Source organism: Papio anubis, chromosome 6 (assembly GCF_008728515.1).
Source record: "Papio anubis isolate 15944 chromosome 6, Panubis1.0, whole genome shotgun sequence".
NCBI classification, from domain to species: domain Eukaryota; kingdom Metazoa; phylum Chordata; class Mammalia; order Primates; family Cercopithecidae; genus Papio; species Papio anubis.
The window spans coordinates 70,122,271-70,136,637 of NC_044981.1; the positions used below are offsets into that span (position 1 = coordinate 70,122,271).

At 41.0% G+C, this 14,367-nt stretch overlaps 1 protein-coding gene across 4 annotated transcripts in view; it reads left to right on the forward strand.

Annotated features, from left to right (window-relative positions):
* SLC17A5 (solute carrier family 17 member 5) overlaps nt 1–14,367 on the forward strand; it is a 60,076-nt gene that overhangs the window by 14,864 nt on the left and 30,845 nt on the right. For all 4 annotated transcript variants that reach the window (XM_009205537.4, NM_001168942.1, XM_009205534.4 and 1 more), the window contains 2 exon segments: nt 1,622–1,708; nt 2,815–2,933. In XM_009205537.4, coding sequence (XP_009203801.1) covers nt 1,622–1,708; nt 2,815–2,933 — 206 coding nt within the window.

A 14,367-nucleotide genomic window follows, 5' to 3' on the forward strand; every position in this document is an offset into this window, starting at 1 on the left:
GCCCCTTTGGGGAGAACATTAAGTTTCAGTAGTACAACTTTATTACCAATTTTTCTCTTTGGCTCAAGAACTTATAGTAATGTGGCTTAATTGACTAATGTCATTTTCCCCATCTGCCATCATCTATTTTAAAGTATGTTGCCTTTTCAGATATTGGTATAAAGATGCTCTTTTTTTTTCTTTTTCTGTTTACTTTTTTGGGGTTTTTAAAATTTATTTTTGCTTGTTTAGAGATGCTTTTTAATAAAAAGGAAAAAATAGGCCAGTAGCTAGAAAATTGAATGTTTTTGTCCTTAAATTGTGATTTCTGTTTTGGTTAACTAATGAATGTATCATGATTCTCAACCCCTCTCTTCATGTGTCTTTTTTCTATGCATCTTTATTTTTCATCATTTTGATCTACAGGTGAGATAAGATGAGTTTTATATATGTGAATTATAATTTTACCAGATTGCATAAGATATTCTAACCTTTCTTTCATTGACTGAATTAAAATTTTTCCACCTGACTGCTTTTTAAATATAGTAGTTGAGAAAAGGCCTCTCTGTGGTACTTTTAAGCTAAAATCTGAAGGATAAGAACAAACCATTCATGCAGGGAGAAGAGCATTTCAGCCAATCAGAACAGCATGTACGAGGGCACTCAGGCAAGAAATAACATAAAGGTTTAAACAAATGGAAAACTACTTTGGGTCGCTAGAACTCAGTGAGTAAGGAGGATAATGGCATAAGATGAGGTTAGACAAAGAGATAAGAGTCGGGTTATATCAGGTCTTATAGACTACAGGAAAGAATGTAGATTGTTTTTTAAGAGGCATGATTCAATTACATTTTAAGAAGATTATTCTTGCAGCTATGTGGAGATTGATATGAGAAATCTGATGATAGGTTCAAGAACAGGTACTATCTAAGGTTCCCCTTTACCTATTGAATAAATCCCAGACTCCTTGCACTAAGGGCAAGATTCTTTACAGTCTTCACTGCTTTATTGCAGCTAGCCTTATATCTCTGGCAGATAGTGCCTAGCTTGGAGTAGGTACTCAGTAACTATTCCACTGTCTAAGTCCAACCTGTTTTTCCAGCTTTATCTTCTTTTTCTTTCCTTTACCCAAATGGAGTTCCCAAGCCTACTACTCTCTGCTTTCCTACTTCCATTCCTTTGCTTGTCCTGTTACACTACCTCTATATCTTTTTTCTAATCTTGTTTCTATGGGACCAAATGTTAGGCTTTTTTTTTTTTTTTTTTTTTTAGACAGGGTCTCACTCCAGGCTGGAGTGCAGTGGCACAGTTGCCGCTCACTGCAGCCTCAACAGCTGAAGTGATCCTCCCACCTCAGCCTCCCAAGTAGCTAAGTAGCTGGTACTACAGGCGTGCGCCACCACCATGCCCAGATAATTTTTGTATTTTTAGTACAGATAGTAGTTTGCCATATTGCCCAGGCTGGTCTCAAACTCCTAGGCTCAGGTGATCCACCGGCATCAGCCTCCCAAAGTGCAGGGATTACCGGCATGAGCCACTGTGCCCAGCCTGTTACCCATCGTCTGTAAGCAGTAGACCTGTCTGTCCTATCTTTGTGTCTCTCTCTCCAAAGTTTATAAAATAGTCTTCTGTGTTGTTTTAGGAGCACAGCTTGGGACAGTAATTTCTCTTCCTCTTTCTGGAATAATTTGCTACTACATGAATTGGACTTATGTCTTCTACTTTTTTGGTAAGTTTAAAACTTTAGCTGAATTATAATGTAACAAATTCAAAATATAATAATAGTAGCCTAATAATGTGTTAAAAATGTATCTTCCAAATTACGGAAACAGAGTTCTAAAACATTTCCTGATAACCTGTTTTTCAAGTTGGTATGGTTTACTTGACCTATTTGAATTATGACCTGATGTTAGTTTTGGAATATTTCTCAGTAGAAATGACTCTTGATCCTGGACTTAAACAGTACATTTGCTATCAAAAAAATCACTGTCTTGGGTATTTTAAGTTTCTTCTCAAGCAAAGTAGGATGTTCTCACTTGGTAGTTTTAATGTTTGTTGTTTTTTTTTTTTTCTTTTTACTTAGTCCCAAGGCATTTTATTTCTCAGTTTCCTTGGCAGCATGATACACATTTTTAATAAATTAGATTTTCACATAGACGTGTCATGCAAGAAATGTATCTGCAATCAAAATTTAAAAATCAACTAACAAAAACAGACACCTTTGGAAATATGTAGACTGTGGAAATATATCTTCAAAAAGGTTTGTCTGGTAGACCCTGATAGGCAAGTCATGCGGTTAAAAGTTGTTTTCTTCTGGCGGGGCGCAGTGGCTCACACCTGTAATCCCAGCACTTTGGGAGGCCAAGGTGGGTGGATCACAAGGTCAAGAGTTCAAGACCAGCCTGGCCAACATGGTGGAACCCCGTCTCTACTCAAAATACAAAAATTAGCCGGGTGTGGTGGCATGTGCCTATAGTCCCAGCTACTCAGGAGGCTGAGACAGTAGAGTTGCTTGAACCCGGCAGGCGGAGATGGCAGTGAGCTGAGATCACGTCACTGCACTACAGCGTGTATGACAGAGCAAAGACACTATCTCCAAAAAAAAAAAAAAAAGTTGTTTTCTTCAAAATGTATAAGCAATAATACAGTTATAGCAATTATCCCATTAAATTGAATCCAGACTGAAGTCAGTTTTACATTGAATTTATAGTTACATAATTTTTTCAAGACATGTAAAAATTGTTGTTGGTGCATTCTAATTTTGTGTTTTTGTTTCGTTTTGTTTTTTATTTGGCATATTCTAATTTTATCTAACTATTATTTTTCTATTTTAAGGTACTATTGGAATATTTTGGTTTCTTTTGTGGATCTGGTTAGTTAGTGACACACCACAAAAACACAAGAGAATTACCCATTGTGAAAAGGAATACATTCTTTCATCATTAAGAAATCAGGTATGGACTTTGACACATTTTAAAAATAATGTCAGAACCTTTTTTTCTTCAGAATTAAGATATCAATTTTTAAAAATAGATATTCCTATTGTGCATGCTCTAGACAAAGTAGAATAGGCAAATGAAATAAATATCCAAAATATTGTCTGGCGGTGTGCAGTGGCTCACACTTGTAATCCCAGTAATTTGGGGAGGTCTAGGTGGGAGGATCATTTGAGGTTAGGAGACTAGCCTAGTCAACATAGTGAGACCCTTTCTCTACAAAACATTTAAAACATTTTTAAAATATTTTTAAAATACATAAAATATTGTCTGAAGAATTTCAGTTCTTTCATTTTTTATAGAAAGCATAGTTTTATAAACTATAAAAAATATTTTTAAGTCATTTTCAACCTTTTAGTGTAGTGATTATCAAATGAGTCTTAAGTTTGTTTTTCCACTTGATTGGTAGAAAATAAAATATGTTATTCATGAAAGGATTCTCATTCTGACCATTAGTTGTTAGAAAACCAACTAGTGTGTTTATACAGTTGTGAATCACAAATCTGAAAATTTTGAATCCAAAATACTCTGAAATCCAGAAGTTTTTGAGAACCCACATGATGCTCAAAGGAAATGCTCATTGGAGCATTTCAGAGTTCAGATTTTTGGATTTTAAGATTTAGGATGCCTGGCCAGCTGTGATGGCTCACTCCCGTAATCCTAGCACTTTGGGAGACTGAGGCAGGTGGATCACCTGAGGTCAGGAGTTCAAGACCAACCTGGCCAACCTGACAAAACCCCGTCTCTACTAAAAATACAAAAATTAGCTGGGCATGGTGGCACACACCTGTAGTCCCAGCTACTCAGGAGGCTGAGACAGGAGAATTCCTTGAACACAGGAGGCAGAGGTTGCAGTGAGCTGAGATCTGGCCACTGCACTCCAGCCTAGGTGACAGACCGAGACTCCGTCTCAAAAAGAAAAACAAGATTTAGGATGCTTAACTGGGAAGGTATGTGATACAAATATTCTAAAATCCAAAATCCAAAACACTTCTGGTTCCAAGCATTTCAGACAAGGGATGTTGGACCCGTATCTATATTTTTAAACAGGTGTAATTAAAGAAAGAGAACAGCATATTTATTATGATATAATATTATATGATATGCATCTGTTTGTTCTTCTAGAGTAAGTCTTTAGAAAAAAATGTATATCTTATTAAAACTGGATTTCAATCACTTAAGCACAAAGGCAAATCAGAAATAAAAGTCTATCATAATTCAATATACTAAATTCTCAAACCATGGAAACAAAATGTTTGCCTTTTGAGTAGAATAAAAGAAGAACATAAAAACATTAGGAAAGACTAAAATATACACAGTTTGTTTTCAGCATTCTTATTGACTTCAGAGTCACTTTATTAGTTTAAAAACATAAAATATTTTAAACTTTTCCTATTAAATTATCATGATAGATATTTTATTTTATATATATATATATATGTGTATATATATATATTTTTTTTTTGGGGGGGGGGGGACGGAGTTTCGCTCTCTCACCCAGGCTGGAGTGTAGTGGCATGATCTCGCCTCACTGCAACCTCCATCTCCCGGATTCAAACAATTTTCCTGCCTCAGCCTCCTGAGTTGCTGGGATTACAGGTGCACACCACCACTCCCAGCTAAATTTTTGTATTTTTAGTAGAGACGGGATTTTACCATATTGGCCAGGCTGGTCTCGAACTCCTGGCCTCAAGCAATCCTATCATCTTGGCCTCTGAAAGTGCTGGGACTACAGGTGTGAGATTGATATTTTATCAATCTCTGCGCCCAGCCCAAGATTGATATTTTAAATATTTATATATAGTATAACCAGGCAGTAAAATTAAAAACTTAGTCTTGACTGGGCATGGTGGCTTACGCCTGTAATCCCAGCACTTTGGGAGGCTAAAGCAGGGAGATTTCTTGAGCCCTGAAGTTCAAGCCCAGCCTGGACAACATAGCAAGACCCCATCTCTAAAAAGAATAAAAATGTACTCTTTAGCATTTATTTTTAAGTTTTTTTATTTTGCTATAAATGTCTCTACAAGCAGCTGAACTTTAAGAATTATGGGCCGGGCGCGGTGGCTCAAGCCTGTAATCCCAGCACTTTGGGAGGCCGAGACCGGCGGATCACGAGGTCAGGAGATCAAGACCATCCTGGCGAACACAGTGAAACCCCGTCTCTACTAAAAAATACAAAAAAAAAAAAAACTAGCCAGGCGAGGTGGCGGGCGCCTGTAGTCCCAGCTACTCGGGAGGCTGAGGCAGGAGAATGGCGTAAACCCGGGAGGTGGAGCTTGCAGTGAGCTGAGATCCGGCCACTGCACTCCAGCCTGGGCAACAGAGCCAGACTCCATCTCAAAAAAAAAAAAAAAAAAAGAATTATGAACTGTCTTGATCTTTGCCAAAGATTGGCAAAAACTCAGAAACAGAAGAAATCAGCACTGTAATAAAGTTTTAACCAGGCGGAGAGCTCATATCCAAGGTTACTTGGGTCTGAGTCTTCCCAGCAGAAATTAATAATAATAATAATAATAATAATAAATGCAAATAAAAAGAAAGTTTTAGCTAGGTGTGATGGCACACACATGCAGTTCCAGCTCCTCAGGAGGCTGAGGCAAGGGGGCTGCTTGAGTCCAGGAGGTCAAGGTTGCAGTGAACTATAATCAGCCATTGCACTCCAACCTGGGCAACAGAGCAAGCCCATGTCTCAAAATAAAAAGTTAAGTTACTTTGAAAGTTTAGAGTCCTGCATGATGTTAATTGAATTACCCACTTTTTCCCCTTAAGGAACAGGTAAAAAAAATTTAACACATTATAAACAGATGTTGCCATGTAAAACTTGCTATGTTTTGTCATTTTCTCAACATTGATAGGTAACAGCTTGCTTCTTCCAATATTTCATTTTTATCATGATCTTCCAGAACTTATAAAACTTTTGAGTTTGTTTAAATTTTTTTAAAAGCTTTCCCTTGGCCAGGGGTGGTGGCTCACACCTGTAATCCCAACACTTGGGGAGGCAAGATGGAAGAATTGCTTGAGCCCAGGAATTGAGACCAGCCTGGGCAACATGACGAGACCTCATCTCTACAAAAAATTTAAAATTTAGCCAGGTAGTCCCAACTACTCAGCAGGCTGAGGCAGGAGGATTGCGTGAGCCTGGGAAGTCAAGGCTATAGTAAGCTGTGTTTGTGCCACTGCACTCCAGCTTGGGCAACAGAGCAATACCTTGTCTTAAAAAAAAAAATCTTTCTCTACATTGTTATGTGTCTTAATCTTTCCAAACTTAGGTTGTTTCTCCACACGCTTCAGAAAAAGGAATATCCAGAGGCAAGAGATTTAGGAGGAGAAGCCCAGATTGCGTTCTTTCTTTTTGAGTCTAGCTCGGTACCCATGCTGGAGTGCAGTGGTACCATCACAGCTCAGTGCAGCCTTGACCTTACAGGTTCAAGCAGTCTTCCCACCTCAGCCTCTCAAGTAGCTGGGACTACAGGTGCACACCACCATGCCTAGCTAATTATTTTTTGTAGAGATGGAGTCTCCCTATGATAATCAAGCTGGTCTCAAACTGCTGGGCTTAAGGAGTCTTCCTGCCTTAGACTCCCAAAATGCTGGGATTACAGGCATGAGTCACCATGTACAACCAGACTGCATTCTTAAAGCACATGATGTTATAGTTGATAATGTTGTAAAATGATGTGTTACATGAAGCTCCACCTTTAAATCTTGGACCCAAGAAATGTGCAGCCTCTACTCATTCATTCTTTAAACATTTTTTTTTTTTTTTGATACTTGACTATGACCTAGGTTCTTTGTCAGCTGAGGACTTAAAAATGAGTAAGAGGAAAAAAATAAAACATGGTTCCTGTGGGACCCGAGGTCTCCAGAGGGAGACAGACATGGATGGACAGAATTTCAATATAATATAGCCTGCGTAATGCAGTGTATAAGGTACAGGACATCTTTGGAACAGAGAAGGTGGCAGTCCTCAGCCAGCCTGGGGCAGATAGGAAAAGCTTCCTTATGTCAGTGCCTTCTGACCAAAGCCCATCAGGAACACACTTACAGTTGAACAAGTTGAATGTCTTGGTTCATTGCAGTGAGGAAGAAAGCACACCATGAAGGACCATGAGGGCATCTCAGTGCAGAGTTGAGAGGAACTTGTTGCAGTTTAGACATGTATTAGATGACTTCGGTAAGGGTTTAAAGAATTAATGTTTTGCTCTGGATTTGATAATTCTATGATGAATTTTTATCTAGAAGGTGGGGTAAAGCTGTGATTAGTAAGGGCACAGCAGTCACTCATATTAGCTAGGAGAGGAAGACGTTTGCGCGTTTTTTGTAGTTTATGGCATTCTTGTTTTTGTCTGTGCTCAAACATGACTGTGGAGTGGTTTTTTTCTTCTTCTTCTTTTTAGAGACAGGGTCTCGCTCTGTCTCCCAGGCTGCCATGCAGTGGGGTGATATCGGCTCACTGTAAAGTGGTCTTATTTTTGTCATGCTCCAGCATGCTCATAGAGTGGCCTGGTTTCGGTTCAACAGGAGAACCCCAGACCTAGATGTTAGAACCAGGACAGTTTAGCTTACCACAGCCCAGGACTGCTTTTTTTCTTTCTTTCTTTCTTTTTTTTTCTTTTGAGACAGAGTTTTGCTCTTTTTGCCCAGGCTGAAGTGCAATTGTGCAATCTCAGGTCACTGCAACCTCCGCCTTCCAGGTTCAAGTGACTCTCCTGCCTCAGCCTCCTGAGTAGCCAGGATAACAGGTGTGCACCACCACACCCAGCTAATCTTGTATTTTTAGTAGAGACTAAAAATGGTTTCTCTATGTTGGTCAGGCTCGTCTCAAACTCCTGACCTCAGATGATCTGCCCGCCTTCATCTCCCAAAGTGCTGGGATTACAGGCGGGAGCCACCACATCCAGCCTGACTGCTTTTTTCTTTCTCACTTTCCTGAGAGAAAGAGTGATATCTTCCAGAGAGAGTGACACCTTCTAGGAAGTGTGGCTGTTGGGTGTTGCTCTTCTGCGTAAGGCAAAGGCAAAAAACATCAGGAGGAGGAAGCAGGTGGAAGTCAGGTCATGGAGGGTCCTCTGTGCCTCACTAAGGAGCTTAGCCTTTATCCTTTAGGCACTGGGATGCCATGAAGTATCTGTAAGCTGGAAGTGACAGAATCAGGTTTGCATTCTAGATAGCTTATGCTGGCAGTCATGTCAAAGGAGATCTGAGCTGGACAAGCAAGAGTTGCCGTTAGAATGTTTTCTCAGTTATCCAACCAAGACGAAGTCAGTACTTATAGGTAGAAATGTGATTTCATTCTTACAATAAGTGGATTTTACAATTATGATAGCATATATAGTTCTAATTCTGATTCAGAAATGTCTACAAGAAGAGAAATAGGCTGGGTGTGGTGGCTCATACCTGTAATCCCAGCACTTTGGGAGGCCAAGGCAGGTGGATCATGAGGTCAGGAGTTCAAGACCAGCCTGGCCAATATGGTGAAACTCCATCTGTAGTAAAAATACAAAAATTAGCCAGGCATGGTGGTGTGTGCCTGTAGTCTCAGCTACTTGAGAGGCTGAGGCAGAAGAATCTCTTGAACCTGGGAGGCAGAGGTTACAGTGAGCCGAGATTGTACCACTGCACTCCAGCCTAGTCGACAGAGCAAGACTCTATTTCAAAAAAAAGAAAAAAGAGAGAGAGAGAGAAAAAGAAAAAATAAAAATCTTCACTGCACCCTGCAGTTAAATTCAGAAGGGCTATCTCATGACTAGTGAGTGCTTTAAGATCATCAACTACTCCTCTGTGTTGAAGATCTCTTTTTAATGAATTATGGAAAGACATTACCACTTCACCCATTGAAGTGTTCTTCCCTATATATCTGCTATTTTTGTTGTTGGTGTTGTTGTTTTGTTTTTTGGTTTTTTTTTTTTTTTTTTTGAGACAGAGTTTCGCTCTTGTTGCCCAGGCTGGAGTGCAATGGCGCGATCCTGGCTCACTATATCATAACCTCCACCTCCTGGGTTCTAGTGATTCTCCTGCCTCAGCCTCCCAAGTACCTGAGATTACAGGCATGCACCACCACACCCGGCTAAGTTTTTGTATTTTCAGTAGAAACAGGGTTTCTCCATGTTGGTCAGGCTAGTCTCCAACTCCCAACCTCAGGTGATCCGCCTGCCTCGGCCTCCCAAAGTGCTGGAATTATAGGCATGAACCATCATGCCCGGCTTCTTCTTCTTTTCTTAATTCCAAGGATATCATGGGGTTTTCTTGTTTGGTTGGTTCTGGGTTTTTTTGGTTTTGTTTTGTTTTTTTGAGACAAGGTCTGGTTCTATTGCCTAGGCTAGAGTGTAATAGCATGATCTTGACTAACTGCAGCCTCCGCCTCCCTCCGCCTCCTGGGTTCAAACCATCCTCCCACCTCAGCCTACCAAGTAGTTGGGATGCCAGGTGTGTACCACAAAGCCTGGCTAATTTTTGTATTTTTTGTAGAGACGGTTTTGCCATGTTGCCCAGGCTGGTCTTGAACTTGTGAGCTCAAGTAATCTGCCCGCCTCAGCCTCCCAAAGTGCTGGGATTACAGGCATGAGCCACCATGCCCAGCCTGAAGATAGCATGTTTTGTAACTGTTTTACTTCTCCTTTATGCCTTTTAGGAAGAGTATACAATTTTGCAGCATTGCAAAGCAAATCAAATGGGGACCTTGGTTTGAATATTTAGTTGTCAAATTAAGACAGAAATTAAGAGCATTTATTACATGTAACTTTGCTAAATCAATCTGCTGTTACTTGCATTTGACAAGAAAATTTTTTTTGTAGAATGGCATATTAGAAGGTATTCAAGTATTTGTCGAGTGATCTTACCCTCTGTATTTCACACATTTCATGACAAATCATTTTTATAGTTTATCCTTTTTCTGTTTCAACTTATATGGAAAAAAAGTTGATTGAGCTGTTATTAGAAATTCGATGATACATTCTGCATACAAGATTCAGGATCTCATTGATTTTTCCTTCACAAATTCCATTATCATTTAAATCTCCAAAGTACATTTGCTTTCAAAATGTTGGCTGAGGAAATGATCTGAGCAATTTTAAAATGTTTTGCCCATATGTATTTTCCTTTTTGGGAGGGTGGGGGTGGGAAGGACAGTCTCCCTGTGTTCCGGAGGCTGGAGAGCAGTGGCACTGTCTCAGCTCATTGCAACCTCTGCTTCCCAGGTTCAAGCGATTCTCATATCTCAGCCTCCTGAGTAGCTGGAATTACATGCACGCACCACCTTTCCTGCCTAATTTTTTGTATTTTTAGTAGAACCAGGGTTTCACTGTTGGCCAAGTTGGTCTCGAACTCCTGACCTCAAGTGATCCACCTGCCTTGGCCTCCCAAAGTGCTGGAATTACAGGTGTGAGCCACTGCGCCCAGCCACACATATGTATCATCTTTTATCAGCAGTGGTATTTTAGAATAATGTAGACCTCTAATAAGAACTTTCAGGACCAGGTGCAGTGACTTATGCCTGTAATCCCATCACTTTGGGAGGCCTGGGTGGAAGGATCACTTGAGCCCGGGAGTTAGAGACCTGCCTGGGCAACATAGGGAGACCCCATTCCTACAAAAAATTTTAAAATTACGCGGTATGATGGCACATGCCAATAGTCTCAGCTACTCAGGAGGCTGAGGTGAGAGGATCGCTAGAGCCCAGGAGGCTGAGGTTGCAGTAGCCGTGATGGCACCTCTGCACTCCAGCCTGTGCAACAGAGCGAAACCCTGTCTCAAAAAAAAAAAAAAAAAAAGCAAGCAGCAGGCACAGTAGCTCATGCCTATAATCCCAGCACTTTTAAGGCGGGTGAATCGCCTGAGATTAGGAGTTCAAGACCAGCCTGGCCAGCATGGTAAAACCCTGTCTCTACTAAAAATACAAAAATTAGCTGGGCATGGTGGCAGGCGCCTGTAATCCCAGCTGCTCAGGAGGCTGAGGCAGGAGAATTGCTCAAACCCAGGAGGCAGATGCCGCAGTAAGTTGAGATCGTGCCACTGCACTCCAGCCTGGGTGACAGAGCAAGATTCCTTCTCAAAAAAAAAAATGCTTTCATAATTTTTAATTTTTTGCCAACAATTAGATATGATGAAGCCATCGAGAGAATGTGTTTACATTGCTTGATTGGCAAAATAGTAGTGTGTTAGAAACAATAGCAAGAGAATAATTTCTAGATAAAGAACATCAAAAAAAGCTGTTTTGTACCTTCTTAAGCCCAACCTTGTGTTGTCCAGTATGGTAGCCACTAGCCCCACGTGGCTATTATACTTTTAATTTAACTAATTTAATTAAAAATTTAGTTCTGGCCAGGCTCAGTGGCACACACCTGTAATCCCAGTACTTTGGGAGGCTGAGGCGGGCAGATCACAAGGTCAAGAGATCGAGACCATCCTGGCCAACATGGTGACACCCCATCTCTACTAAAAATACAAAAATTAGCCGGGCATAGTGGCACGTGCCTGTAGTCCCAGCTACTCAGGAAGCTGAGGCAAGAGAATCACTCGAAGCCAGGAGGCGGAGGTTGCAGTGAGTCGAGATCACGACACTGCACTCCAGCCTGGCAACAGAGCGAGACTCCATCTCGAGGAAAAAAAAAAACTAGTTCTGTCCAGGTGTGGTGGCTCATGCCTGTAATCCCAGCACTTTGGGAGGCCAAGGTGAGCGGATCACCTGAGGTCAGGAGTTCAAGACCAGCCTGGTCAACTTAGTGAAACCCTATCTCTATAAAAATACAAAAATTAGCCCAGCATGACCAGCGAGTGCTTGTAATCCCAGCTACTCGGGAGGCTGAGGCGGGAGAATTGCTTGAACCCAGGAGGTGAAGGTTGTAGTGAGCCAAGATCACTTCACTGAACTCTAGCCTGGGCAACAGGCTCCGTCTAAAAATAAAAAAATTTAGTTAGTCACACATATGTCACACATATGACAAGGGTTTTGTTTCATTTCATTTTGTTTTATTTCATCGACCTGTTAGAAGGACAAGGATTTAATAACCGTGCACGTAGAACATTCCATCATCATGGAAAGTTCCACTGGACAGCACTACCTTAAACTCTTGTTTAAGGTAGTGATACTTGGATAGTTTCTCCTAGTAACATTTGAAAATTCATCTTTAACTTGAAAGTTTTTATAAATGAAGACTTTCCCCCCGAAATATAACTTGTAACGTGGAAATACTGTAAGTTGATCTTACGATTCATATTGGGAGAACAGAAAACTGTTGTGTTGTACTTCAGTTACAAATGAACACTAAGCTGGAATACATACATTTCACGTTCTTCTTTCTAAGCCTCTAACCCTGTGGGCCTTGTATTCGTTTGATAAGCAGCTATTGAGAACCTGCCATGTGTCAGGCTTATGTGTTAGACATACAGCTCATCTTGGTTGGGTGATTGTCCAAAAACATCAGATTATCAAAAATTCAGTTGATATTTATAGGTTGTAAAAACATACCAGTGTGACTAAAATTAAATATGTCTTATTACAGGTTATATTTCCAAGAGGTAGGATACATTCTTCAGAATATATTCAGTTTTCAGAGATCAAATACATTTACGCTTGTACCTTTCAGCATAAAAGAATGATTTCACTTCCTTTGTGGATTTCAAAGCCATATAAAAAGAGCTATGTTCCAAATTCCTTCAAACTCTAAAATCCTCTCTGCCCTGAGCTTTTCAATCAAGACAGATAAGGGCAGACTTTTTAAAATCTAATCTCTACAGCAGTGGGTCCCAAACTTACTGCACATTGAAATCACTCAGGGATCTTCATAAACTAGGAATACTTACCTGCTACCCACCCACAACCTATTCAATTGGTCTGCGGTGTGACCTTGGTCTCAGTGTTTTTGAGGCTCCCCTGGGTGATTCTTATATGCAGCAAAGTTTGGGAACCTACTGCTCTACAGAATCACCAGTGAAACCTTTTAAAACTCAGATTCCTTGGCCCTACTCTCAGAGGTTTTTTTTTGCTTTACTTGTTTCTGTTTTGTTTATTCAAAAGGCGGAGAATAGAACACAGGCCCCTATAATTGTAAAGTATAGCTGGAGTTGAAAACCACTGCTGTAAAAGAATAAATGATCTCTCTCCTTCTCTTTCCCTACATCTGTACATCTTTGATCATATTAAAAAATACAACCGGCCGGGCGCGGTGGCTCAAGCCTGTAATCCCAGCACTTTGGGAGGCCGAGACGGGCAGATCATGAGGTCAGGAGATCGAGACCATCCTGGCTAACACGGTGAAACACCGTCTCTACTTAAAAAAACAAAAATACAAAAAACTAGCCCGGTGAGGTGGCAGGTGCCTGTAGTCCCAGCTACTTGGGAGGCTGAGGCAGGAGAATGGCGTAAGCCCGGCAGGCGGAGCTTGCAGTGAGCTGAGATCCAGCCACTGCACTCCAGTCTGGGCGACAGAGCGAGACTCCGTCTCAAAAAAAAAAAAAAAAAATACAACCAAGCACAATGACTCACTGGCTCACGCCTGTAATCCCAGCACTTTGGGAGGCAAGGCTGGTGGATCATTTGAGGTCAGGAGTTCACGACCAGCCTGGCCAGCACAATGAAACCCCATCTCTACTAAAAATACAAAAATCAGCCAGGGGTGGTGGCGGGCGCCTGTAATCCCAGCTACTTGGGAGGCTGAGGCGGGAGAATCGCTTGAACCTCGGAGGCAGAGGTTGCAGTGAGCCAAGATCGCACCACTGCACTCCATTCTGGACAACAGAGCAAGACTCCATCTCATAAATAAATAATAATTATTTTTAATTTGTAATTAAAAAACACAAGAGCGTATCTACAAAGATGTCAAGTAAAAAGTCCATATGAAAAAGGCCGAAAGAAGGTGGGGCAATACTGGTTCTTCCTGTTTTTAAAATAACAGTAACTGTGAATCCTGAAGGCAGAAACGTAGATTGCTCTTGCTTTGAGAAAAACAACAGTCTTAGTGTATAGGAAATATAAAAATCTGATGCCCTAGATCAGTGGTATCCAAGTTTTCTTGATCATGCAAGAATCAATCAACAGGTGGGAGGTTCACAATCGGAATATATGTATTTTTTTTTTCTTTTCTTTTCTTTTGAGACAGAGTATTGCTCTGTCACCAGGCTGGAGTGCAGTGGTGTGATCTCAGCTCACTGCAACCTCTGCCTCCTGAGGTCAAGCGATTCTCCTGCCTCAGCCTCCCGAGTGGCTGGGTCTACAGGTCGCGCCACCACACCCAGATAATTTTTGTATTTTTAGTAGAGACAGGGTTTCACCATGTTGCCCAGGTTGGTCTCGAACTGTTGGCCTCCAGTCATCTGCCCACCTGGGCCTCCGAAAGTGCTGGAATTACAGGTGTGAGCCACCATGCCCAGCCATAATTTGTTAATATAGTAATGT